Source organism: Cryptomeria japonica, chromosome 2 (assembly GCF_030272615.1).
Source record: "Cryptomeria japonica chromosome 2, Sugi_1.0, whole genome shotgun sequence".
In the NCBI taxonomy this organism is placed as follows: domain Eukaryota; kingdom Viridiplantae; phylum Streptophyta; class Pinopsida; order Cupressales; family Cupressaceae; genus Cryptomeria; species Cryptomeria japonica.
This window is the reverse complement of record NC_081406.1, coordinates 633,913,337-633,938,551: the sequence shown is the minus strand read 5'-3', so window position 1 is coordinate 633,938,551 and position 25,215 is coordinate 633,913,337. Positions and strand designations below refer to the sequence as shown.

The following is a 25,215-nucleotide window of genomic DNA, read 5'->3' as shown; positions in this document are numbered from 1 at the left end:
GTTGTTTTGGGGATATCCTCTTCCCTCATTCTACTCTGATGGTATCCTGACCTTAGATCGATCTTAGAGAAATATCTTGCTCCGTGTAGTCCATCCATTAATTCGTCAATTCTCGGAATAGGGTATCTGTTTTTTATAGTCTTTTTATTCAGGGCCTTGTAATCAATGCACATTCTCATCGTCCCGTCTTTCTTCTTGACCAATACCACTGATGAAGCAAAGGGGCTGCTGCTTGGTTGGATATGTCCCATTTCTAATAACTTTTTTATGGTTTTTTCAATCTCCTCTTTGAATTTGTGGGGGTGGCGGTAAGGAGTTGTAATGACGGGTTTTGCTCCTTCTAACTCAATGGAGTGTTCAAATCCCCTTTTTGGGGGTAAGCCCGAGGGAATGTCTTCGAAGACTTTTTTGTGTCTCTTAAGGATGGGTTGTATATCTCTATGAACGGCTTGATCTTCGGTCGGAGATTTATCCAAGACCATACATTGGGCGACCCACTCTCCTTGATCATGCCTAAGGATTTTTTCCATTTTATTACATGATACTATCTTTGGACAGCCATCGGGGATTCCTTTTAAGGTTATTTCTCTCCCTTCATATTGGAAGCATATCTCCCGATTTGGACTGTCCATGGTGAACAGGCCCAATGATTTTATCCATGGCATCCCCAAAATGATGTCATTCTCTAAATTCACCACAAAGAAGCTCCTCTTAATTGTATGTCCCCCCAAGGTGACTTCCAATTGAGGTATAATTTTAGTGCACTTGTCTATGACTCCGTTGCCCATGATCACCTCAAACCCTCCAAACCCTTGAGTTTTTAACCTTCTCTTTGCCGCTAAATGTTTGCTAATGAAATCATGTGAGGCTCCTGTGTCTACCAAGGCGATTACTTTCTGTCCTTTGATTATCCCTTTGAGTTTGAAGCAACTATTCTCACTCCCTTGAGTGATGATTGCCAAAGTACCCGACTCGTTGCCTTCAAACCTGGCCCTTTTATAGGGTCTTTCCTCATCCCATATTTCCTCTATGTTATTTAACTGTCCTCGTTTACATTCGTGGCCCTTCCCCCATGGGGCCTTGCGTTTGAAACATAACCCTTTCTCCATGAGTTCCTCTCTCTCCTTACATTGGTGATTCATACTCCAAGGTTTTTTGCAAAAGCAGCAGGGCCTCTCTTGGTGGTCCCTCTGGGGTCCCTCATTCCTATGTAGTGTTTTGGCTGAGATGTTCTTGGGGGCATTATATTCGACCATCCTAGTTTTCTTAATGGCCTCTAATAAGTTTTGTGGTTCCAAGGGTTTTACAAAAATTCTAATAGTGTCTTTCAACCCTTCTAAAAACATGTAAGCCTTCTCTAGGATAGGTCGAGGACCATTACTGATAGGTTTTGGAATTGGTTGATATAGTCTTCAATGGTTCCCGATTGCTTAAGGTGGGTTAACTCTTGGAAGTGCCATTTTGAGTCCTTTTGATCAAACCGGCTGATAAGTTTTTGAGTAGAGTTTTGTGACTCGCGGCGAGTCACGCGAGTCAGCGGGCCAGGTGACCCCTGTCGGGTCACGGTGACCCTGACCCGGGCTCGGACGAGTAAGGGGGCATGACTTGCCTGACTCGCCGAGTCACTCCCTGACTTGCCGAGTCCGAGGGTCGTGACCCGGCCAACGTCACTTAAAAAGTGCAATCAAAAAAACAAAAAAAACATAACATTTTTTAATGAGTTTTTTTGCCATTTCCCTTTCTTATAACCCTAAAAGGGATTGGCATTCACTTTTATGAGTGGAAGAGAGGAAAAAAGAGACGAAGAGAGAAAAATACGAAGCCATAGTTTTTCAACCAGCTGAGAGGAAGAGGAGAAAAGCTTACACAAATCACATTGGGGCAGCACTACAGTTGCATTGAGAGAATCAAGGAGTCTATAGAAGCTCATTTCAAACACTTCTCAACAAATTTGAAACAGGTAAGTGTTAAATTTTATTGATTATGTTGGGTTTTTTTTTCTATATTTATGGATTTTTCATTTTTTTATTTTTTTTTGAAGTTCAACTTTCCAAATCTATATTGCATACTTCAATCACAATGAGATAAATAGAATAGCATAGTAAACCCTAGATTTATTTTTTGAAAAAATTGTATACATGTATTTACAATTTTTTCTAAAAAAAATCTAGGGTTTGCTGATTTTTCTCAATTCTTAATTTCTTTCTTTGAAATTTGAAAATTTTCAAGAAAAAACACAATGCACAAATTAGTCTTTGCTGATTTTTTTTAATTAGTTTAAATTTAAAACTCTGTAAAACACAATGCTCAAATGGTGATTTGTAAAATTGTCTTGTTGTAGCAGCCCTCACGTTTTGAAAACAATTTTTTTTCCTAATGGCTCATCCTAATCCTCCACAACCTAAGCCTAGGAAACGTGGTCAAAAAGATGAGGCATGGAAATACACTGAAGAATTCCCTGGTAGACAAAGAAATCAAACCAAGTGTATTTTTTGCAAGGAAATTAACCATGGGGGGATAAATAGATTGAAATATCCTATTGTTGGCATACGTGGTCATGATACTGAGCCTTGTACCGAGGCACCTCCCGAAGCATTCCGTTTTTGTTACATCCAATTAGAAAATTTTGAAATACACAAGCAAACAAAAAAAGACAGAGAGGAGTTATGTCATATTGGTTCCCCTCCACCCACATTCGCATCCGCATCCACAGCTGCATCCATAGGTTGTGTTGGAGAGGGTTCTTCTATGCCTCCCTTTTGTCCTAGTGCTTCTGTTAGTGCTAGTACTTCTATTTCTGCTCCTACTAGTCACACTTTTTGTCCTAGAGTGCGAAAATCCAAGATAGACAATTTTTTTGTACCACGCACTACTCCTGACGCACAGCGCTCGCTTCAGAGCATGTCTTGGAACAAGGAGGTCCATGATGCAAGAAGAAAAGCAATTTGCAAGTTTTGGTACTTCTACAACATTCCATTTATTGCAGCCAAGTACTTTTTTATTTGATTGTTTTAAATTAAAATTTAAAATTTTATGGTTTGAAGTTGAAAATTGAAATTGAAATTGAACTTTTCTTATTTAATCTATTTCAATTTGTGACAGGTCTCCTTATTGGCAAGGCATGATTGATGCAGTAACCATTTGTGGGCCGGGGTTTAAAGCCCCTAGTGATACTGAGTTGAGTGGCCCTCTCTTGTTGGAAATGGTGGAAGATATGAAAATTGACCTAGAGGAGCACCGCCAATCTTGGAGCCACAAGGGTTGCACCATCATGACAGATGGTTAGACTGATAGGAGGAATAGAACAATCCTAAATTTTCTTGTTTCCGGCAAAGGTGATAGATCATTTTACTTCTCTAAATGCATTGTAATTGAAATTGAATAATTTACATTCTAATTTATTGATAATTAATTTGTTTTATTTTCAGGATCCACCATGTTTTTGAAGTCCATTGATGCTTCCTCACATGTCAAAAATGCGGCATACTTATATGAGGCTATTGAGGAAGTTATACATGAGGTGGGGGAAGAAAATGTGGTGCAAGTGGTGACAGATAATGCAGCAAGTTATGTTGTTGCAAGTAAACTTTAAAAGTTTTCTTTTAAGTTTTAAGTTTTAACTTTTAAACTTTTCAGTTTTTAACTTTTAAATATTAATGTTAAAATTTCTTGATACTTATCACATCTAATTCTTTAACCAATTTAAAATTGTTGCAGGAAAACTTTTGATGGAGAGGCACCCAAAAATCTTTTGGTCTCCATGTGCGGCCCATTGCTTGACCTCATGCTGGAGGATATAGGTAAGCTTGGATGGGTGAAAGAATGCGTTGAAAGGGCCAAGAATATATGCAAATTTATTTACAATCATGCATTGGTCCTTAGCATTATGAGGCAATACATGGGGGAAAAGGAAGTTGGCTCGTCTTAGGATAATGAGATTTGCCTCGAATTTCCTCACATTGAAATCCTTGATAAAATCAAAGCCATCTTTGAGGCGCATGTTTGTTGGTGAGGAGTGGACTTCCTCATCCTATACTACGACCACTGCAGGGATGGATGTAGCAGATTGCATTTTTGATGAGCCAGGTTTTTGGACCCCTTGTGCAGAGATCGTGTAGGTAATTTTATAAATTTATATGCATATTTTTGTTTTGTTTGCATTGTGCAACTTTGCAATTTTTCTTATTTTCATGCACACTTGTCATTTAACTATTTTTGTTTAACATTATTTGCAGGTCACTGAGGCCCTAGTAGTTCTCCTATGAGTTGTTGATGGGGAGAAGCCCGCTATGGGCTACATATATGAGTGCATGGATAGGGCTACATATATGAGTGCATGGATAGGGCCAAGGAGGCCATTAGATCTATATATGCTGGAGTTGAGGATATATAGGCCCATTTGTGACATAATTGATAGAAGATGGCATAACCAGCTTCATAGGCCCATCCATGCAGCAGCTTATTACCTCAATCTATCATGTCGTTTTCGTGCTGATTTCAAAGCGGATGAGGAGGTTCTTAGTGGGCTATATTCAATAGTACAACGGATGGGCACTGATACCACAACTACACTGCTCGAGATGGATGCATTTAATAATACACTAGGGGCGATCTTTGCCAGCCAATTGTGCACAGAGGGTCGGACAAAATTGCAGCCAGGTAGAAAATTCTAAAGTTTATGACTTACGCATTTTAATTGTTCATTTTAAAATCTACCTTTAAAGTTGGAAATGAGACTAATGTTTTTTTCTTTTCCTTATCTCAGATAGATGGTAGCAAATGTTTGGGCCTTCAACCCCAAACCTTCAAAAAATTGCCATCCGCATATTGAGCCAGCCATGCAGTGCTTCTAGATGTGAGGGCAACTGGATCATGTTCGAGCACATCCACTCGAAGAGGCGAAATAGATTGTCTATAGAGAGGTTGAATGATCTAGTCTTTGTTCATTACAACCTTCGTCTCGGGACCAGACAGATTTTGGATGCTGACTCCTCTCCGATCACTCTAGAGGAAGTCAACCTCGAGTCCGATTGGCTCACTGAGTCCACCGATCCAATCTTCACTGATGAGGACCTTGAGTGGGTTGACCAGGCAGACAGAGAGGCTGAGGCTGTGGCTATGGCAGAGGAGGATAGAGCACAATCAAGCACAACACCTATGGCTACTCAGACTGGCACATCACATGCAAAGACTATGCCTACTTAGTCATTTAGGACCTACCTTAGACGCCTTTCTAGGAGGCAGATAGATGAGACTGAGCCAGAGCTTGAGCCATAGACTTGTTTTTGTTTACACTTTGCAGTTACATATATGTATGGGAACATTTGAAGTCATGGATTTTATATACATTGGACAACATTTATAACTCTATATATCTATGTTTTCTAATTCCTTCAGCTACAAATTACATTTCTACACATGTGATGGATGTATGTTTATGTATGTGATCAAATTAGCTTCTATTTGATGATATTATAATGTCTTTAAGCTTAATTCAATAATGGGTGTATGAAACAAGTTTCCGTTAAAAATCTCTAAATTTCAAGGGTTTTCTTATTTTGTCGAGTCCGAGCCGAGTCAGAGCCGAGTCCGAGTCTGGGAACTTTGTTTTTGAGTAAACTCATTATAGGTGGAGATATTTTTGTGGCCTAGGGTAATGAGACCATCATGCCACCAATTATGGGTTGCTCCGGTTAAATGGAGTATGGCAAACTTGATAGCATCTCCTTTGATCATGGGGTTGTATGAAAGGTATGTATCTAGTTTTTGAACCCAAGCTTGGGCGACATCCTTCCCTGACCCATCAAAGCATGGTAGGGACATTTTGTTAACTTTAGCTTTGAGGTCTTTACCCATATGCTTCCTCCTTCTACCTTCATTAGTCTTGGACTCACAGAAGTCCCTGAAGGAAACCACCCTCTGAACTTCCGGCTCTAATCTATCATAAAATTGGGCGATTTCTTCCACCCCAAGTGTGGCTTGCTCCTCTTCGTCTCCCATATGTTCTTCTCCTGGAAGAAATTCGGGAATTGTTTGTCTAGAACTTTGAGGAGATCATTCGTTATCGGCGTGATTAGAGTGCGTCTCTCTTCTAGGGTTTGGAATATCTCTATTGTTACTGTTTGTACTTTGGAGGATTAATTGGCTCATTCTTTCGAATTTCTCATTAGTTTGCTCCATGAAAGTCTGAAGTTGTCTGGCTAATTGATCGGCCATTGCTTTCGTGCCTTTCTTCCTCTGATATGTGATCATAAACTAAGTCTCCCTTCCACAGGTTAGTAGGATTATGCTCCGATACCACTGTAATGTCCCTACTAGTTGCAAATCATTGTCCTGCAAAACAGACTGTTAGAATGCAACAAAATATATATATATATATTAGTAATCTCATTTGCAATTAAACTTCAATTACTTAATTAAAACTAATCTCAATTCTTCTTTAATAAAAAGGATACGAATGCAATATTGGGATATGTCCTTAGGCAATTGTAATGCCCGCCTTCTTGGACCCATCATGGTTACAAGCCTTACCAGGGAAATCGATGGATAAGTCGATCCCCGTCTTGGATGTAGCATCTTACAACCAAGCCTACCAAGGAAGATCGTCATATATGATCAATTCCTTGCCTTGGATGATACATTTTATCATCCAAGTCTACCAGAGAGGACCGGCAAGATCCGTCTCTTCTTTCGTGAGCCTTGGACACCCAAGCCTTTAACATTTTATATTTCATTATCATTTTTTAATCTATAATTTATGCTTGCATCTACATATTCCTTAATTACTATTATTGATCCTATATACATACAAATATCCTGCATACATACATATATATCTATTGCTACATATGAGACAATACTATTATAAAACTATAACTCTATCAAAGAGACAGATCCATTATAAACATGTGTGTGTGTGGCACACACATCCACACACATATATATTCTTGTAGCATAAAACTTAACCACTTACCTTCTTGCAGATTGTTGGCGCAGCTTCTCTACCTCCCGTTTTCCCTTATTCCCCCATGCCTCCTCTTTGCTCTACGGGTTGTCTTTATTATATACCCGTGGAGGGGAAAGGTTGCGTCCCACCACGGGGTCCCTTCCGTGGGAAGGGGTGTGACGTTGGTCGCAGCCCAGGTGATGTTTATGGGGTTGTACAGTGGTCATCCCCATTGATCAATTTAACACAGCATTAGAAATTTCCTTATCTCAAGAGAGGATACGATTCTTACCATTTCTATTCTGCGTTGGCCGGATGAAGTCGTAGTTCCGCGATTTTAGACACGTCAACACTATGATATCCTTGTAGGTACATGGGATAAAGGGGAGATAAAGTGTTGTAAATTATTTCGTTTCTATCATAGTTCTTCTATATGTTATAAAATAATTTTTTTATTTTTGGGGATGATGCAAAGCAATCGGACATTTAGGTCTCCTCCATGATAACTCAAAATTTTTATTTGTTTTCATGTAAAATTCTTCCTTTGTGCTTGTAGTTCCATTGTATCTAAGGAATGATGGTAATTCATGAACCCTAATTTTAATGATAAAGATGGTTACCACTCATTCCTATTGACGCTAAGCCTTTAGATCCATTAGTGTTTTTGTGGGTGACGTCCTAGTTTCCATGTCGCATCCCTATTATTGTGTGATGACATTTCATGAATACATCCAATGTATGGAGGATGTCTCACTAGTGTATATCCTTTTTTTGTACAAACATACAATCATACTTGTATTGAAGAAAACAAATTGCCATACTTGCATACCTAAACTCATTTTCTTACTTATAGGCAATTTGATGAAATTGAATAAGATAATCAAGTTACAAACATTAATAAAATAATAATTTAATTAAAAAATACAAATTTTATTTACCTCAAAATGGACCTATAATTGTCATCAAGAATATTTTGTTTAGTAGCTTTTTCTTTAGAAATGTTTGCATCAAGACATCTAACCCATTCTAGATTAACCATCATCAACTATAGAGCCTCCTACACCTTAACCATTGTCTCTAACAAAACGCAATTATTGGCATTTTGATTCATCTCTCAAAGCCAAGTCCTATTAACTCACTGTGCACTATTCGACAATATATTCAAGATTTTGAGCCCATGGCACATATAATGTGTGAAGTCCTCAATAGTGCATAGAGATTAGATGGTACCCACTCTCCCTTGGTTTTGAAGGAGGTCCAATGTATCCAACAATTAAGGAGAGTGCCACATTGAATCAATCCATATTTTTATTTCTAATGCTGTCCTTATTCATAATTAGTAGAGATGACACATAAGTGAATTTCAGTGAGGCTATCCCACTCTTTTGGTAGCTCCTATGAGAAAGTGCTTGAAGCCTTATACGCTATTGAGTATGGATTCCTACATCTTTATCTTATGTTGCAAATGGAAATGGCAAACTAATGAGCTATTGGTGCTGAAATGAATGAATCAATATGTAATTCCACGAAATAGTGAGAAGAACTTGAAGATCAAAGGAGCCAACTTCATGCCGAGCTGGTCCAATAGGCTCACTTTATAGAATTAGAGAAGAATAAGTCTATTTCAAATTGTGCACGATATGCGATCTTATAGTGTTTTAGAAAATAATAAAAGCAAAATATGTCCGCTGTTGATGAGTTGCTAAAAGTGTTATTGAAGTGGTTTAGCAGAACAGTGACCAGAAATTAATGAGAATAATTTGTAGATTGGAAGGCATTCAGAATGTTTATAAAGCTACAAATTGATGAAGGTCCATATTATTCAAAAGAGAAAAAGGAAAGTGCAACAGCTCCTGTAAGTTTACAACAACTGTTAGTAACAAATACCCAAGAGGAGTTTGGCCTTCCGATTTTCATTAGCTTATATGTTCTTTGCAGTTCCTACTAAAGTGTATTTGCCATAAACGATCCCTATGGAAAACTACTGATATTATTTGTCAACATTTCATTAGATCATTTATGACTATAGTTAGAGGAATAGACAACTATAAAGGCCTTTCCATTATCCACACATTGTTAAAAAAAGGCATATAAGCATGGATATTGTACTTCCATTCTGTTGCTTCTCAAATTATTCTGCAGCCATCAAGGTGCCTGCATTCTATTTTGCACAACCTGGAATATATAAAATCAGAGCCATTATGGCTTTGAGATCCCCTCAGCACAGTTAGTAGAGGTATCAAATAGTCTTATATAAATGTACAGAAATTAACATGACATAATAATGAATTCTAGATGACAGATGATATGTCTGTTACAAAATTATATCCCAAAAGAAAGTATTACACTGTCAACACTTATATTGATTGCCTTGACAAATAAATGGTCTGCAGCATCTTACCAAGAAACCAACAGCTTGTCTTATGAATCTTAATTCATCCCATGATTTTCCTGCATACTGAATATAAACAAGGATAATAAACCAAATAATCCAGATGTTAACCAAAGCATTAAAAATAAAATCTATACATTTCATACTTTTTCTGTTGCTTCACATATCCACTGTTCCAGCTCAGAAAGCCCAAATTTAACATATTCACCATTGCTAAAAGAGCAACATTCACGTCGTAACAGCATGCTGATTCAACCACATAAAACAATATAAGAAACCATACAAAATATATTCCCAGTCCAAAAATATATTAGATTTTACAAACAGGTGGCTTGCAACTACTAAACAAACAATATTTACAAATTTCCCGACCTGTTAAAAAGTTGTACATTGATGAATGAGAAAACTTGTGTGAATAGTTTACTGATAAAAAATGCAGGTACCTGTGAAGAATCAAAAGATCTAAGATAAGAATTACCCTCACAAAACTCATCAACAATGCAAAAATAACACTCAGAATGAGGCATATGCAAGTTGATTTTCACAATAAAAGCATCAATCATATCTTGATGTGAAGAAATATCTGCTTAATTTCAATATTAGATACCTGCATGAATTGAACAAACAAAATTCTTAAATACCATGATTCTGACCTAAGCATCTATGAATGTAATTCAAGCATAGAGAGGCTGACTAGAGCACATCCCCTTCTACCTAATTTATAGGAAACAAAAGACAAAAGCACATTCTTCTTGTAGTAAATCCGCCATAAAAGACCAGTAAATGTCCCCTTTCTGTACCCCGTATTTCTACCTTATTATTATGAGACAAATATCATAAGGAAATTGCATTTTTATTAACAATAAAGATATTTCAATAGAAAGATGGTAGGAAGAGAAATCAAACTAGTTATAACTAATACTTTGATGCTTTATTAAGCCTGAAAATGGAGAGGAAAGCAAACTTACATGGTTAGAACAGAGCGTGTTCAACAAAGAGCTCAAGATCTTGATAATGTTATGCCAATGAGAACCCAAAGCCTGGTGGTTAGATCCACCAAAATTTGGTGAGCGAGACCCTTTCACCATGCTTACTCGAGATACCCTTGGAGCCTAAAATATGATTAATAATGAGAAAAACTATCCAAACACTCTTTTAACTCATACACAATATTGAATATTCTTTTTAGAAAAAAAGCATATGTATAGTACTGTATAACATCACTACCAGTAGATTGGTACTAGCACAGAAGATGGGGATAGGTACCAATAGGAGAAGGGTACATGGAGAAGCTCAATTCTTTTAATATATAAATTGCTAAAAGAATGAAAAATGAATATTTGAAATACATTAATAATAAATAAATGTCCAGATCAAAAAGAGGAATATATTAATTGTATTACTATTTGACAATCAGCATCATGACATACACAATTAAACTTTGGACACTATACACCGTTACTAGAACTGCTAAATCCCTTTCCTAATCCTAAATCCCCAAGGAAGACCATTTCTCTGCCCATTTAAAGCTGGTCTTTGGTAGGAGATAAACAATACAAGATAGCATTACCAAATGTAGCAAGCTTAAGTAGTAAATGCAGAGCATTACAATTTATCCAATTCGTAGACAACAAGCAGTCATTGGTAAAAAAAATTAAAACTTTAGTACTCAACTCTTATACCTAGTTAAAAATTCAAGGTTTTGAAAAAAGGAAAAATCAACCAATATTAAGTTACAGATTTATTTATAAATTTTTCTTTTCCTTAAATTTATAGCTGAATGAAGGAAATAGCATCAAGGTTACAGAGGAATGCTTGTATAATAAACAACATGGGTGCCAAAGGTGAGAGCTAAACAGTGAAGAAGTGGAATATGACATCATTCTTTTAATTTAATTTCTTCTCTGTTTTTGTCTTACCTGCTTCCAAGGATATAGGAATGAGCTTTGAGAACCTACAATAATCTATGCAAAGAAAATTTGTAGAGCTTAACTGTAATTTAAAAAATGCAGCAGGACATCTCTTATCATAGGAGAAACACCCATACTTGTCTTTGGAACCAGAAATGCATCACAAGGAGTTGAGGAAACCTCTCCCTATAATATGCAAAAACAAATGATATATTAACCAAGGCCCTACTGTGGGATTGGATGTGAGTTAACATTTAACCAATTCAGACAAAATCACAAGTAAATAACGGAAAGTTAATAGAGCAATAAATCTACAAATATTTTTGCTTTCTGATGCCAAATTCCTTCTACTCTAACTATAAAATTTAGCAGAAACCTTCCCAAAATAAGAAAATCTGATGATCAATCCAAAGAAAAAAACGCCAATGGAAAATCCACAAACAAAAGTCATTGAATCCATCAATCACTTTTTCTGGTACATTTTCCATTTGAATTTGATGTTTATGGTTACATTTTGTGATGCAAGAGTACCCTAGGGGTGCTGCAATCCTGCAACACCCTAAAACAATTTTTGTTTTGCAAGCTCAGGTAGAGAAAACAAGTGAGTCCTCTTTCAAAAAAGTTTGTTTGAGTACTAATGAAGGATTTTGAGAACACTACAATGAGGAAGATGACACACTTTTGGCAAAGGCACACTGTATGAAGAGCAAAGTCGTTTCATGGTAGTGACTGTTGCTGAGGAATATCATTCTGCAGAAGCCTTCCTATTGCTGTAGAAAGGTTGCTTGCAAAAATTCTATAGCTGCTCCAGAAAATTTATTTGCAGCAAATGCATGACTGCTACTAAAAGTTGATTTCAACAAGTCTTTAACTGCAAAGGAATGAAAGACATTGCAACAGCTCCATGACTGCTACAGAAAGATGTTGAGGCATTTACACGAAAGCTATTGAGAAATATTGCAGAAACTACATAACTGCTAAGGAAATACATATGTAGCATCTGTATGATTGCTATTGAATGACACTTGCAGTAATTACATAGGTGCTGCAAAATGATGACTTGCAATAGTTGCATAGGTGCTACAGAAGATACTAAGCATGAAAGCGAAAACATATTTCTTGCTTGCAATCACTAGTTTCTCAAGACTGAAGTGAGATGGGCAACTACAAGACAATTTGATTTCTGAGAAATCAAACATGAATGCCAACAAGATGGCATTGAAAGCATACAATGATTCTAGAACATTTTACATATTCTACTAATTCTGTGCAGGTTGGTCACGTGAACGAGTTTGCAAATGATAGGTGTTGCAGCATGTCACCAAAAGGTTCAGGGGAGTTGTTGGTCAGCAATTTGACAAATATTGCTATCTCGACAGTGTGAGGACAAAAGGAATATTACAATAGTTCAAGTTTAATCTGACAGCAACATTTCTAGACTTTAGAGTGATTCTCACAATAGTTTCTTGCTTTTAGATATTTATATTCACTTCTACTAAATTAAAGGCAACAAAACAATTTCAATGAAAACAACAAAGTCACCCTTGGAAGGAAAATCATCAAGTGGAAAAGAAGAGTTCCCATTGCGAAGTGAAGAGACAAGAAACAAAATGCTGGAAAACAAATCTTTAAAATTGGTTTTGCAATAATGAGAAATGGAGTGGATGCTCATAGAGAAAAAGAAAGAGAGCAGAAGGCCCTTGAAGAAGAAAACAGTACAAGGCTCTTGGAAGAAAAAAGAAACAATGGGGTAACCAGTAAAGTATGACTATAGCAAAATCTCCTTGTAGTTGTTTTTGTAGCTGCACACATTATGAACTGTTGCTGCAGGTAAGAGTTTCAACAAGAAGCTTTGTAGCTGCAAATAGCATGACTTGTAGCTATTTATAGCAACCTGCAATATTCTGTCAAAATCTGCCTCTAGTGTTTAATTTGCAGCTATAAAAAGTCATTTTTTAATTTTTATTCCACAGCAATGCTGTTTTGCTATAGCATGTTTAATAAAAAAAACTAAACCCGTCTAATGAGATTTTGTGTTGAGTTTGGGTCCACCGAGAGAACCTAAGACATGGCTGCAAGACTGGGCTGTAATTAATTTGGCCCACTATCCATATCTGCAGCATATGTTATAAGACCTAGAGTGAAATCATTTGTTAGTGTACAACTTACGCAAGATTGCAGTCAGAGGGATATCAATAGTAGGTTTTGATTGTTAAGAGTGTCAATAAACCCCTGAAAGTGTGTCATTTGATGTTAAGAGCAAATGCATCCTACAAGTGCTGAAAAGAATGAAAATAAACATCTTTCAACAAGAGAGTGCTGGAAAGGAAGGTATAGAGAAAAGGGAACATCCACCTTAAGTGAACAGTGTGCAAAGGGTGTCTAGAGTGCTCTAAACCTTCCAACAGGATAGTGTTGGGTGAAAGGTCTAGAGAAAGAGGTAACATCCTCCATTGAGTGAGTAGTGGGTAGAAAATGTTTAATGTGTTCTCCATATTCCAACAAATAATGCTGGGTATTATGCATCAACGAAGAAGAAGCATTATTCACTAAGTGAATAGAAGGTAGAGGTTGTTGGAGAGTGTTCTCCATCAGACCAAAGAATTGAAAGAGTGTTCTCATATCAAGAGGTAGTTTGTACAGGAGTTGCAGCAGTAAGTCAGAGTGTCAGTGTGTGTCAAGATGTCTCCTAGAAAAGTAATTGTATTAGGCATAGCAGCAAAACTCTTTTGGGGAAAAAGTTAGCAAACTAAAATTATAAGATCTTTTAAAAGACAGGATTTTTGGGGGCGAAAAATCATCTGCGGGATAGATTCGGGATTTTTTGGAAATTTTGGCTTCTTTGGTATGAGGTGAACTAGGAGCTACCAATGTGGCAAATAGAGTCGATGAAATTCCTAAGTTGCTAAGAGTTTAACAAGTGAATATTGATGTTGTTAATGGTCAATGAGTCGGTGCAAGTAAAATAAAAGATAAAAAGCTGGGAGTAGAAAAAGTGAAAGTAGTACATGAGCAATAGTTTGATGGCACAAAAAACAAGGTTAAAAAACATGCTTTAATAACAAACGAGAGAAAAGTGGACATCAAAGCAATTAGGCCTTGAATGAGCAAATGGAACTAGTAGACCATCTCTTACATTAAGAAGAGATGAAAATAATCAAGGCTTGGATGGATTCAATTGAGAAGAGGAGTAATTTGAGCAGCCCATGAAAGAAGAAATCTACTTGATACAGGATATCAAAGTGCCCAGAACTGACCCTAAAGAAGAGGCAATGCAATTACATCCTTTAGAGGTCACAAATGTGAAGTTGAAATAAGTGCATGTGAATGCATATGTTAAGGACCTTGATAACGTACCAAGTGAAGAAGAAAGTGGTGTTGTAGGAATGTGAGCAACACCTTGGACGAAGGATAAAGGATAGAGAAATATGATATGCAAATGGAGCCAAGAATGGTGTAAAGTGATCATAGTAATCAGCACAAGGCACATGCAAAGCATAAATGTACCTAGAAAGGAAGGCATAAAACATGAGGACCATGGAGTTGTACAGTTGTAGGAGGGAAAAATCCAATAAAAGAGTGCACACTGTACAGCAGGATTTATGACTTAGTAAGTGATTTTGGGTAGGGAGAACCTCATAGTTCTCCACAAGCACACAAAATATAGCAAATACTAAGTGCTTCATGAATTTCGTAACTTATCAATGGCACTATATTGCCCAAAAGAATTGGCAATAATCATAAAAAAAGTTTCATTCCAGAACTCCAATCAGGAAAAAAGAATATTTCCTTCCACAGGTTGAAATCAGGAGACCAAATTTGGAGAATATGACAATTCAATCCCATAAACCAAGGGCCATCAGGAAGGATCCTAGAGCAATCCCCCTCAGAAGAAAAGGAAAAAAGGAAAAATCCATTAAACATACTAGAAACTTGAACCTTTCCTCTAAGTTTCCAAACCCGAAGAATCCATTTTCTAACAACATCTATATTGGGACGATTGCCACATAATCTCCCAATAAGCGACCACCTCACCCAAGCACTCGACTCATCCAAAAGTATATCAAGAACATCTATTTGGATCTTCACTTACTTGAAACTCATTCCACCAATGCCAAAACTTCCAAAAACATTAGGGGAAGAAGAAACAACAATAGGCATAACAAAGCTCCCATCACTCTAAGCACTCTACAAAGAAGAAACAATATCCAAACCACAATCCACCAACTCATAGTGAACTTCTGATTCCCTAAGGGCAACATCAAAGGGCGAAAAAACATCCTCCTCCTAAGGCACCCTCACAATCTTTGGAGAAGAACCAACATCCACCTTCAAAACCCTATGAACCACACCAAAAGGAGATAAAATGTCATCCTTAAATAGTGTTCATTTGCAAACCCATCTCCAACAGAGCATAAGAATATGGCTTCACAAAATTCTATTCCAATTTAGAGGGCAGAAACCCTTTATTTAGAACCAAAAAAGGAACACCAACATTAACCTTAGCCTCATCCTCTTTAAACTTATCCATGTCAGCCTCTCTATCAAACTTGTGCTCCTCAACCTCTCTAGAAAACTTTTTCTATTTCAAACAGGCTTCAAAAAGGATATCCATGAGGAGTTCGTCCCCATCATCTAGATAATCCTCTGGATCCACAACTTGTACTCCATCAAAAGGATAAAAAATCCCATCAGAAGGAGAAGAAGGATAGTCTCCTTCCATTCCCCGCCAATTATAACAATCAGCACCAAAAGGGCCGCGGATAGAATTGACAACAGTCATAGCACCAGAATGAAGTGCCAAAAAAGGGGATTCGAACCCCCCATCTGCTGCATCTCACACCCCATCTCCTGCATCGTCATTTTCTTCAGACTCATCATCCATTGTCGAATCCGATCCCGTAATAGTGGACGCCCTTGCTGTGCCTGTCGTTGTTGAGCTTCGGGCAAAGCAAATCCTAGCCGCCCTCGCAATCTCCACCTTCTCTCTCGCCACCTTAGCTCTTCACTTCCTCATCTTTCTTCAAAATGCTTAGGCTGTTATACAAATGATGCCTAGTAAATTCTTGTTACAGTTATAATTATTAATGTTCAGTCTGATAACAACAGTTGTAGACTTTATGCCGACTAAAAGAATGCTTTTTAAATCTGCACATACAGGATTCAGAGGAAAAGAAGACACACCTGGAGTTACCATTTGGGACAGAGTATGACAACAGTTGCACTAGTTACATTCAACTACAATGAATTAAAGCCACACAAAAGCTTCAACCCTAAGAAGCATTGAGAAGTGTGAAGAATCATCGTTATCAAGCAACGAGTCATCAGATGGAAATGAATACTCATAGGGAAGCAAAGAATCAACCTGAAAGTGAAGCAACAACAAATGAAGTACTGGAAAACCTATCTTTGAAATTGATTTTGAGATAATGAGAAAGGGAAGGGGCGTTAATAGGGAAAAATGCAAAAGAGAAGAAGGCTCTTGGAAGAGAGAAGCAAAACTGGGGTAAAGGACGACTGCTGTAAAACCTTTCTGCAGTAGTTTTTGTAGTTGCACACATTCGGTGAACTGTAGCTACCTGTAGCAGCCTAAAGAATTCTGTCAAAATCTGCCTGTGGCAATTAGCTTATGGCAATAGACAAACCTGTAACATTTATTTGTAGAAGCAATGTTTCCCTATAGAGTGTTTAATAAAAAGAACTGACTTTGTTCAAAATGTATGTTTGTTGAGTTTGCCTTCATTGAGGTAACTAGAAAACTGGCTGAAAGAATGCGCTGTCACTAATTTGACACTATATCTTGTCTACAGAATTTTGTTTTGTTTCGATAATGTGCAAAACCTTAGTAGAAATGGTTCAGTAATCTCACCTAATGCAACAGAGATCTCACTGAGTTTCTTTCCCAAAATTTTACATAAAAGGAATTTGAACTAATGTTTCTCCAAAACAAAAATCAAAACATATGTTGCCATAGAAACCTAACATTATCCACGCAGACTGAAAAGATACTGCAAACAAACAGGTAATATGCTTAAAGATGATAAGGAACTTTACTGTAACAATCAAAAGGAAATGCCACTGACCTGAATGCAAAAATTGAGCAACGGTGTTAATTCTCGTTTTGCATTATCACGGATCAAACCATAGACCTTTTCCAAAGCTGCAGTTAATTGTTGCTTGAAAAGCAAAGCAGGATACTTTGCATCAACTTGCCATGCACTCGTGTTATCACCACACGATGCCAGAGCTCCCGGGGAAGCAATATTTGATGGTGATCTAAAGCTCTATGAAGAAAAAAGTAAAGTTATGATGAGTATTTCAAATGCACTAGAATTAATATTTTCAATGCTAGTGTAGAAAAATTAGAGTAATATACGCATGAATATTCATTATTTTTTTAAAAACACTTCAAAATTTCCTAAACAAAACAAAGTTCAATATTTTTCAAGACTAAGTAAACGACAATATGATCTTGACACCACACATAGCAAAAGAATTAACAGATATTTTCAGTTTGATTCAGATGATAATTACATAACGCATTTTTTTTAATTGTCTGGTTTAAGTTTTAATAATAGAACAGATGCTGATACAATGTGCAATAAAAAAGCATCAGAACAAAATATAACAGAAAAAAGAACAATTATCAGAAGGGAGAAGCTAGTAAATTAAATACAAGGATATACGGAAATGCTAATTTTTGAAATTATCTTGGTTGAAAACTATGCAGACACAATCTCTAGTACTCATGCACACCAACATGATAGCTTGCACTTGCAAAATCAGACAACAGATAACTTGGCTAATCGCATGACAATTCTAAGGGAAGGAAAGTGACTTCAAGCAGGGAAGACCGGAAGGGTATCTGGGAGCAATATCGGTCAATTTTTCAGAAGAATATATGATCCACTTGCAGCATGTGCATGCACATATGCACACAAACATCTATACATTACTATAAATACATAAAGAATGTCACAAACAAAAAGATCACAGAAATCCAATATGAATGTTACTTATGTAGGACCTTTAAAAAACATTCACTAAGAGAATAGCGACAACTAACCAGCTTCAAACAAGTAATTGCAATTTAGCTTTCAATCCGGACATGCTAATTAGTATTTCAAGTTAAACATAGGAACCAGAAATTCCACATAGCCAAAACTAGCAAGTTTTTGCCAAGATTTTCTTTGAACTTCTTATGGATATTTCTGTGACTTCAGACAGACACAGCCAGGTTATAGAGCCATATTGGTTAGGAATACGTCATGAATCAAGACTCACATTTAGCAAATAAGAGCTATGGTCAACTAAAGAAGACTACATATCATCCATAAAAAATGAAAATGTGTCTGCTTTGCCAACTTACTCATGCTAAGGAATTACTACTACACAGTTCCATTTGTACCTATGACTAGAAGGTAAGAAAACGTAAATTTAACAAATTATTGCAGCAAGGATTACCACAAACCAAGCTGAATTTAAAGTAAAATCAATGTATTTACCATTACTCACCTGAGTCAACCTTCCCAAATAGCTAACCGAAGCATTTAGACGAAGCTGTGTTGCTGTAGGAAAGCTATTTGATCTTAAATTTCGTTGGAGGAGGAAAAGTAGTGTTGAAATATTTGACAGCCAGTATGCTAAGACATTGCCATCCTCTTGACCCTGCATGAAATCCATTCAATATTCATCTATGCTTACATGGATTGCAACAAAAAAATATAAAAACTTAATTCATTACCACCATTATGTACATAATAAATGTGTGAATACGTCCATGTCTACTTGATTCAACATTCCTCAGCTTTGCACAACCAAATTGAATTACAAATATAATATTATTTCATATATAAAATTTACTTAATATGGTATCAGATCAGGTCTGAGCTTAACTCTCTCACGAGAGAGCCTAAAAATATCAAAGAGCCTAGAGTGGTTATCTACTGTAGATCTAGGATTAGTTAGTGTAGAGTGGATTGTTTTTTTTATTGTTTCCATGTGCTAAATTTGTTTCTAAATTCTTTGGTAAAAAGACTCAGCAGAGCTGTTGTGTGAAAACTGTGTTGGTTTCACTCCAACAAAGAATTGTGAGCCACTTGTTCCCTAACAAAATACCAGAAGGAGAGAGTCTCCCACTCATCGTCTCATGTCGTATTTATATAGATGTACTCATCTGAGGCCACTATTGCTCTGTTATTCTTGGAAGCAACTTCAAATTGCATTTCCTTATATGTGAATCCCAATTCACATAGGTGGGAGAATAGTTTTGAGATTTCAAGAATTGATATTGGATAAGTTAGGAAAGGCTAGATTTGTTAGATAGAAGGTGTTTAGAACAACTACGGATTGAATGCTATACGCACAACAAAAGCCTGTAGTGGTGAAGCAAGACGATGAATTTGGAAGAATGGCCCCACACATGGCTACATTATCTCCACCACTTTCTACTTTTCAAGCCAGTTTGACATCTTAGCAATTCACTATGGAGATTGGAGAATTGTTGTTTACTCCCATAGGGAGCTTACTATTTAATATGCAAAGTAAATAGGTATATCAGTTGCAGAACATAGAATAACAAAATATGACAATGCCAAAATGATTTCAGAAAGATGTATCATTCATTACCATTTGCATTGTGTACAATGATCAACTGGTCCTCGACACAACAAAATGAGTACAATAAATACTATTTAATGGTTAGTTAAGATTACCAACCACCAAGAACTACCAAACCCAACTACTTGTCGGGAACAAATGACAATATTGCATAAGTAGCCGACAAATACTTACACGATGAACACTTGACTAACAAATAATTTATTTATGAACACTTGGCATAAACTACTACATCAGCCCCCCCCAAAAAAAAAAGTTGTCTTCCAAACAACCAAACAAAAGCAGGGCTATGTACAATAACAAACTACTAAGAAGGAGGGTGAGAGGATGTCCCTAGACAAGTAGAGGAAAATGGAATGAATGTGGCACCGGAAGTAGAGAGCCTTTGGAAAAGGCACTGCACCTGTTCCATGTAGATCTTCAAGTCTCATTCCACCACAAGCACATGTTCCTGCGGCCCCTTCACCATGTAACTGCCTTCTACTGCTCCTAGCGACTCTCTCACTCAAGCAATTGTGGCTCCCTCTCGGCCAAGATGGTCTCCAAAACCACACGACACTCCTTCTTTGTAGTGGTGAGCTGAGTTTTTTGGGTCAACTGCTCTTGAGAAATGCGGATACGAGCGTACAACTCGTTCCTAGCAAACTCTGCATGGGTGAGTACATTTACCCTAGATATATGAGCTTCCACCTTAGAAGTAGCCACCCTCTTCATCCTATAAAATACATCTCGAAAGCATGCTTCCATACTATAGTGTAGTGAGCACTTGGCCATCCCTTCCAGACAAAATGGGCGAAGTGGGTGCCATGTTGCTAGCATGTTTGCGGTCTCCATCGTGGGCCAACCATGAGATTCAAAGCAACAGAAGAACTCCCCCTCACAGTTTACTTGCACAAATGCAAGAATCTTCTCAACTTCAATGATCACCAATGGAGCAACACCAATATCCATTTTTTGAGAGAGTTCGGCCACCTCCTGTGTGACCAAACAATATCTTCCAACTCTGACAGGTACCTCTACACTATACCAAGTACATCATGAGGATCCGGTTTGGAAATTTGTATGTGCATCCCCTAGGTCTCGTCATCACTACGATCATATATGTCCTCACCCTCTAGAGCCTTAGCCAGCGGAGGAGTAGCAACATCCTACGTGTTGTGCTCACTAGGCTAAGTAGTTGTGGGCTCATCCATTTTGACAATATGAGTTGTCTCCACTGGTTACCCTACGAGTGCCAATTGTGCTTCTTTTAGCTCAATTGTTGGCTCTACCTCTCCTACAACAATAAAATGCTCTGCATCTCCTCCTTCCACTGGCAACAAATCCAAGTCCTCCGAGAGAGACTTGGTGATGGCAGCGGAGAGGCAACTGGTGCCACTTTAAATTTACTAAGCCACCTATACCCTCGGTAGCTTCAACTCCCTTCTCCGAATATGGTGGTGCCACTTCAACGGCAACTAGCATTTCTACAAAGGCACCTGGTACTAGTGTGGCAACAGGCACTATGGTTGCGGCACCTAGCATCATAGTGGCAACACCTAGCACTAGTGCAGCAATTGACCATATGGAGGAGTGGCAGTGAAGGAAGAGTACTGTTTGTGATTTGTCTCAGTGTTGTACACTTTGTACGAATGGTCCAATGTGCTCCTATATTGATTTACTTCCACCAATCTCTTTTCTCCTGTCGACTTCTCTATCCTTACCTTGTCAATTTCCCTCTGGGTACTTGTGCTCTCTATCAAAAGCAATGAATCAGTCATGTTGATTTATAATGCCTCCTCTATGTTGGGTCAAACTTTTTATAATTAGGCTTATAAAAAATATTTTTCTTCTAATGTCTCTCACCTTTTTCTTTTTAATTTTTAAGCACTTTTTATTTTAAGCCTTTGTTTTATACTCTTTCCATTCCACAATATTTTTCATTTTCTTTTCCATGCTCCTTTTTATTTCCACCATCACAATAATATTTAATTTTTGATAAGAAATTTCTTTTCAGCTCTAACACACCATGTGCAGATTGAAACTCCATGGATTCTTAGTTTGTCGAGAAAGGGGGCTGTTGGTAGCAAGCACCTCACTCAGATTTTCTGTAACAGCAACAAAAACTATCCACAGCTGATTCCAAACCGAGATAAACTTACTCAAATCTGTTGGTCATGATTTGACTTGATAACTCAATGTTGAATATGCAAGGAAAGTACTCTCCTACACTCCAAACAAGCTGAAGTATGGTAAGCCTCTCAAGCAAGAAGCTCCTTCAGATTTCAACCAGCAAAAAGTCGTCTAGAACTGATTTCTTTGTAGCCCAACTGAGATCCCTGAAGTAGAATCTCCTTGCACACTCTTGGCTGGTCTCTCACAGCTGCAAGTGTGTAAGAACAATGGAGGTTTCCGTCTCCAAGGTCTTCAAAACCCTAAGGTTGATAAGATCCACAAGGACGCAAAAATAATTATCAACAAAAACATGAATAGAGATGAGTCTCCAATGACCTTTAAAAACCTTTCCTCAAGTTGCCTTGATTAGGGTTGAAACCCTGACACCTCAATCAAATTTAATGAATTAAATAATAGTTGCTTTATCCTCATAACAATTCTCCCACTTAGGACATACACTTTATGTTATATGTTTTCTCCACTTATACTAACCTTTTATCTCTCCCTTCCCCATTCACTCTCTCAATAGGAATAGGTACATAGGAAAGATGAAACTTAATATTATAAATATGTTTGAAGTGACCCAAGGAGAGATTATAAAGTAATATGCATCAGCTTTAATATCTCTTTTAATTTGCTTTTTTTTTCTCTCCTCTTGGATACTTGGCAAGGAAGCACCTCACTCTCTCTCTAGGCTGGCAACTTGGAGATAACAATACTGTCAACTAATTCCACGCATGTTTACTCTAAAGTGCCCTCTGAAATAGGAGAACGTCACCAATCTAATGTCCTCTACCCATCCTTATCAGTCTACGAGGACTTCGTTAATAGATTGATCTTGATCTGTTGATTCTAGCTAAGAAGAGTACATCACAATTCTTGTGAGGCATCTATACTCAAAAATAGTCAAGATACATTGCATCCAAGTTTGTAATTTTTACCAAAAAATCTCTAGCTCCCTTCCAACATGAAATTTGATAATGAGGCTATTGGCATTGTGTTGTCATTGATGTCAACCAATAGACCATGTCACCGATAAGTATGGAATATTGACAGATGAATAGGCATTGGAGACAGTTGGCATTATGGCAATGCCAACCGGTGAGTGATGTTTTGGCGGTGTATGGTTGCCAACCGGTAAGCATGTGACCGATAAGGAACCAAGGTTGAGCTAATGGAGAAAGTGCAGGCAACCGATATGCAGTTGGATGTCATACAATAGGACTCCCACCGAATGAAGATGTTGTCACCAGATGAAGAGAAGATTGGCAGATAGTAAGGTAGACAAAAGGGATGTCTACCAGGTTATGAGTTTTGATTGAAGATGTATCTGCTCTAACTGGGAAGTCACATTGGTGCAACACCGGAAGCAAGGTGCACAATGTAATGACAACTGTTTCCCACCAGTTATTTGTCAGCAGGTGACAAGGATCCACTCTCACCAGGTGATTGGCAAGTTGAGTGCAACGGTTCATCTACTCCCACTGGTAAGTGATAATGCTCTAGGATAAGACAGAGAAGTTAAAGGCAGGTGATTGAAGGCTTATACCGGATGACCATGGTGGAACATGAGGAAGCCTCCTGCATGTAAAACCAGAGATGTGCACCGGTTTAGCAAGAGTAAGCATGATGAGCTACTGAGACAGAAGAGGAAGAGTGAGTTGTGATGTGTTTGCCACTTTGGCAAACTGGTTGAGAGGAGAACCGGTCAAATGAAGATGAAGGTGAGGTTTAGCAGCTGCAAACATGGAGTTACCGAAATGCTGATATCAACAAAGATCCCTATTGATGATTGAAGTCGGTGTTGTCATGCCAGCGATGTGATAGAATGTGTGCATTGGAGACTGTTGACATGTTAGTGTCAACCGGTAAGCATGTCAACCAGTAAGTGAGCAAAGAGGCAAAGTGGAAAGCTCTCGTCAGATGAAGATATGCATGGCGACCCACTCTGGATATATGTGGTGGATTGGCAAAGTTTGATGACCGGGCTGATGTGATCCCACCGGCAGAACAACGAAGCGCATGGCATGAAGGTTAACCGATTAGAGCATCACCGGTAGGGTAAGATGAACCGGTAGTATAAGGTATACCCCGGTTGTGTGTTGTGGTCGGTGACTAAGCCTGAACCGACACAGTGAAGTGAGTTGGATGCCGGCAAAGATGGCATGTGGATACCAAGTGGCAAGCATGCAGAGGTCGATGAAGAGTGCTTCAGCGAGGTAGTTGCAGAGTCGGTCGACATTAAACGAAGACACTGAATATCACTGGTCGATTGCAGAGGTTTGCGGCTCAAGGCAGGTCAAAGGACAGAGATTTGATTCCTTGACATCATGATCGATGCAGGTTGTCCACATGCAGAGCATGATGATTGACCAAAAAACAGGCCAACAAACAGGTCGTAGTTTGCTAAGTATAGCAAACGTGTATTGGAAGACAAGAGATATGGCGGTGTCGTCTGGTTTGTTGCAGGTTGACAATCTTAGAGAAGAGATCCGATGTGATCTGATATGGATTGAGTCAGTGAAGCAAACCCTTGCGCGCCAAGATTTGATTCTCTGTTTTGGCAAGAAAGCTTGGATATAAATATGCCAACAAAAGATTGAAGATGATTGATGCTGCCAGATGATTTGATGCTGCAAACCGAATAGAGGAGAAGTAGAGTGTGCCCGTGGATTAGTCAGAGTGTAACCTACTGAAGATCTTAGTGACTAAGGGTTGGAAGGTAAACCGATAAGAGGGTTTAACAGAGGGTTAAACCGGTGAGGACAAAGTAACTGGTAAGTTGCTAAAGATTGTAGCATTCAAGTGAACCGGTAGTGTTAGAACTGGTAAGAAGGCAGCAGAGAGGGAAGCAGTGCAGTGAGTGTCAGAGAAGATCCGACAAGGTAAAAGCAGAGCAGAAGGAGAATCAGACAGAGAGGACTGAGAATCGGTAACCAGGTGCATGGTTTGACAATTCATTCAACCGGCAGAGTCTGAACCGTTAAGGAAGCTATAGTGAGAAAAAGAGAGCAAAGAGAGAGAGAGTGAGAAGAGATCAGACAAGGTAGAGACAGAGTAGAGGAAGAGTCAAAGAAGATAAGCAGAGAACTAGTAGAGAACAGAGCAGAGATAAACCGGTAAAGAGATATTTGTGAGTTACAAAACTCATTTGTAACAAGGATATTACCATTGTATTGATTTCATAACACTCA

At 38.0% G+C, this 25,215-nt stretch overlaps 1 protein-coding gene across 5 annotated transcripts in view; it reads right to left on the bottom strand.

The window, feature by feature from the left end:
- Nucleotides 1–25,215, bottom strand: part of LOC131046890 (protein OPAQUE1) — a 274,106-nt gene that overhangs the window by 30,701 nt on the left and 218,190 nt on the right. For all 5 annotated transcript variants that reach the window (XM_057980707.2, XM_059216792.1, XM_057980706.2 and 2 more), the window contains 6 exons: nucleotides 18,764–18,916; nucleotides 17,332–17,532; nucleotides 10,307–10,450; nucleotides 9,711–9,781; nucleotides 9,485–9,584; nucleotides 9,348–9,404 (listed from right to left, as the gene is read on the bottom strand). In XM_057980707.2, coding sequence (XP_057836690.1) covers nucleotides 9,348–9,404; nucleotides 9,485–9,584; nucleotides 9,711–9,781; nucleotides 10,307–10,450; nucleotides 17,332–17,532; nucleotides 18,764–18,916 — 726 coding nt within the window. The remainder of the gene's footprint in view (nucleotides 1–9,347; nucleotides 9,405–9,484; nucleotides 9,585–9,710; nucleotides 9,782–10,306; nucleotides 10,451–17,331; nucleotides 17,533–18,763; nucleotides 18,917–25,215) is intronic.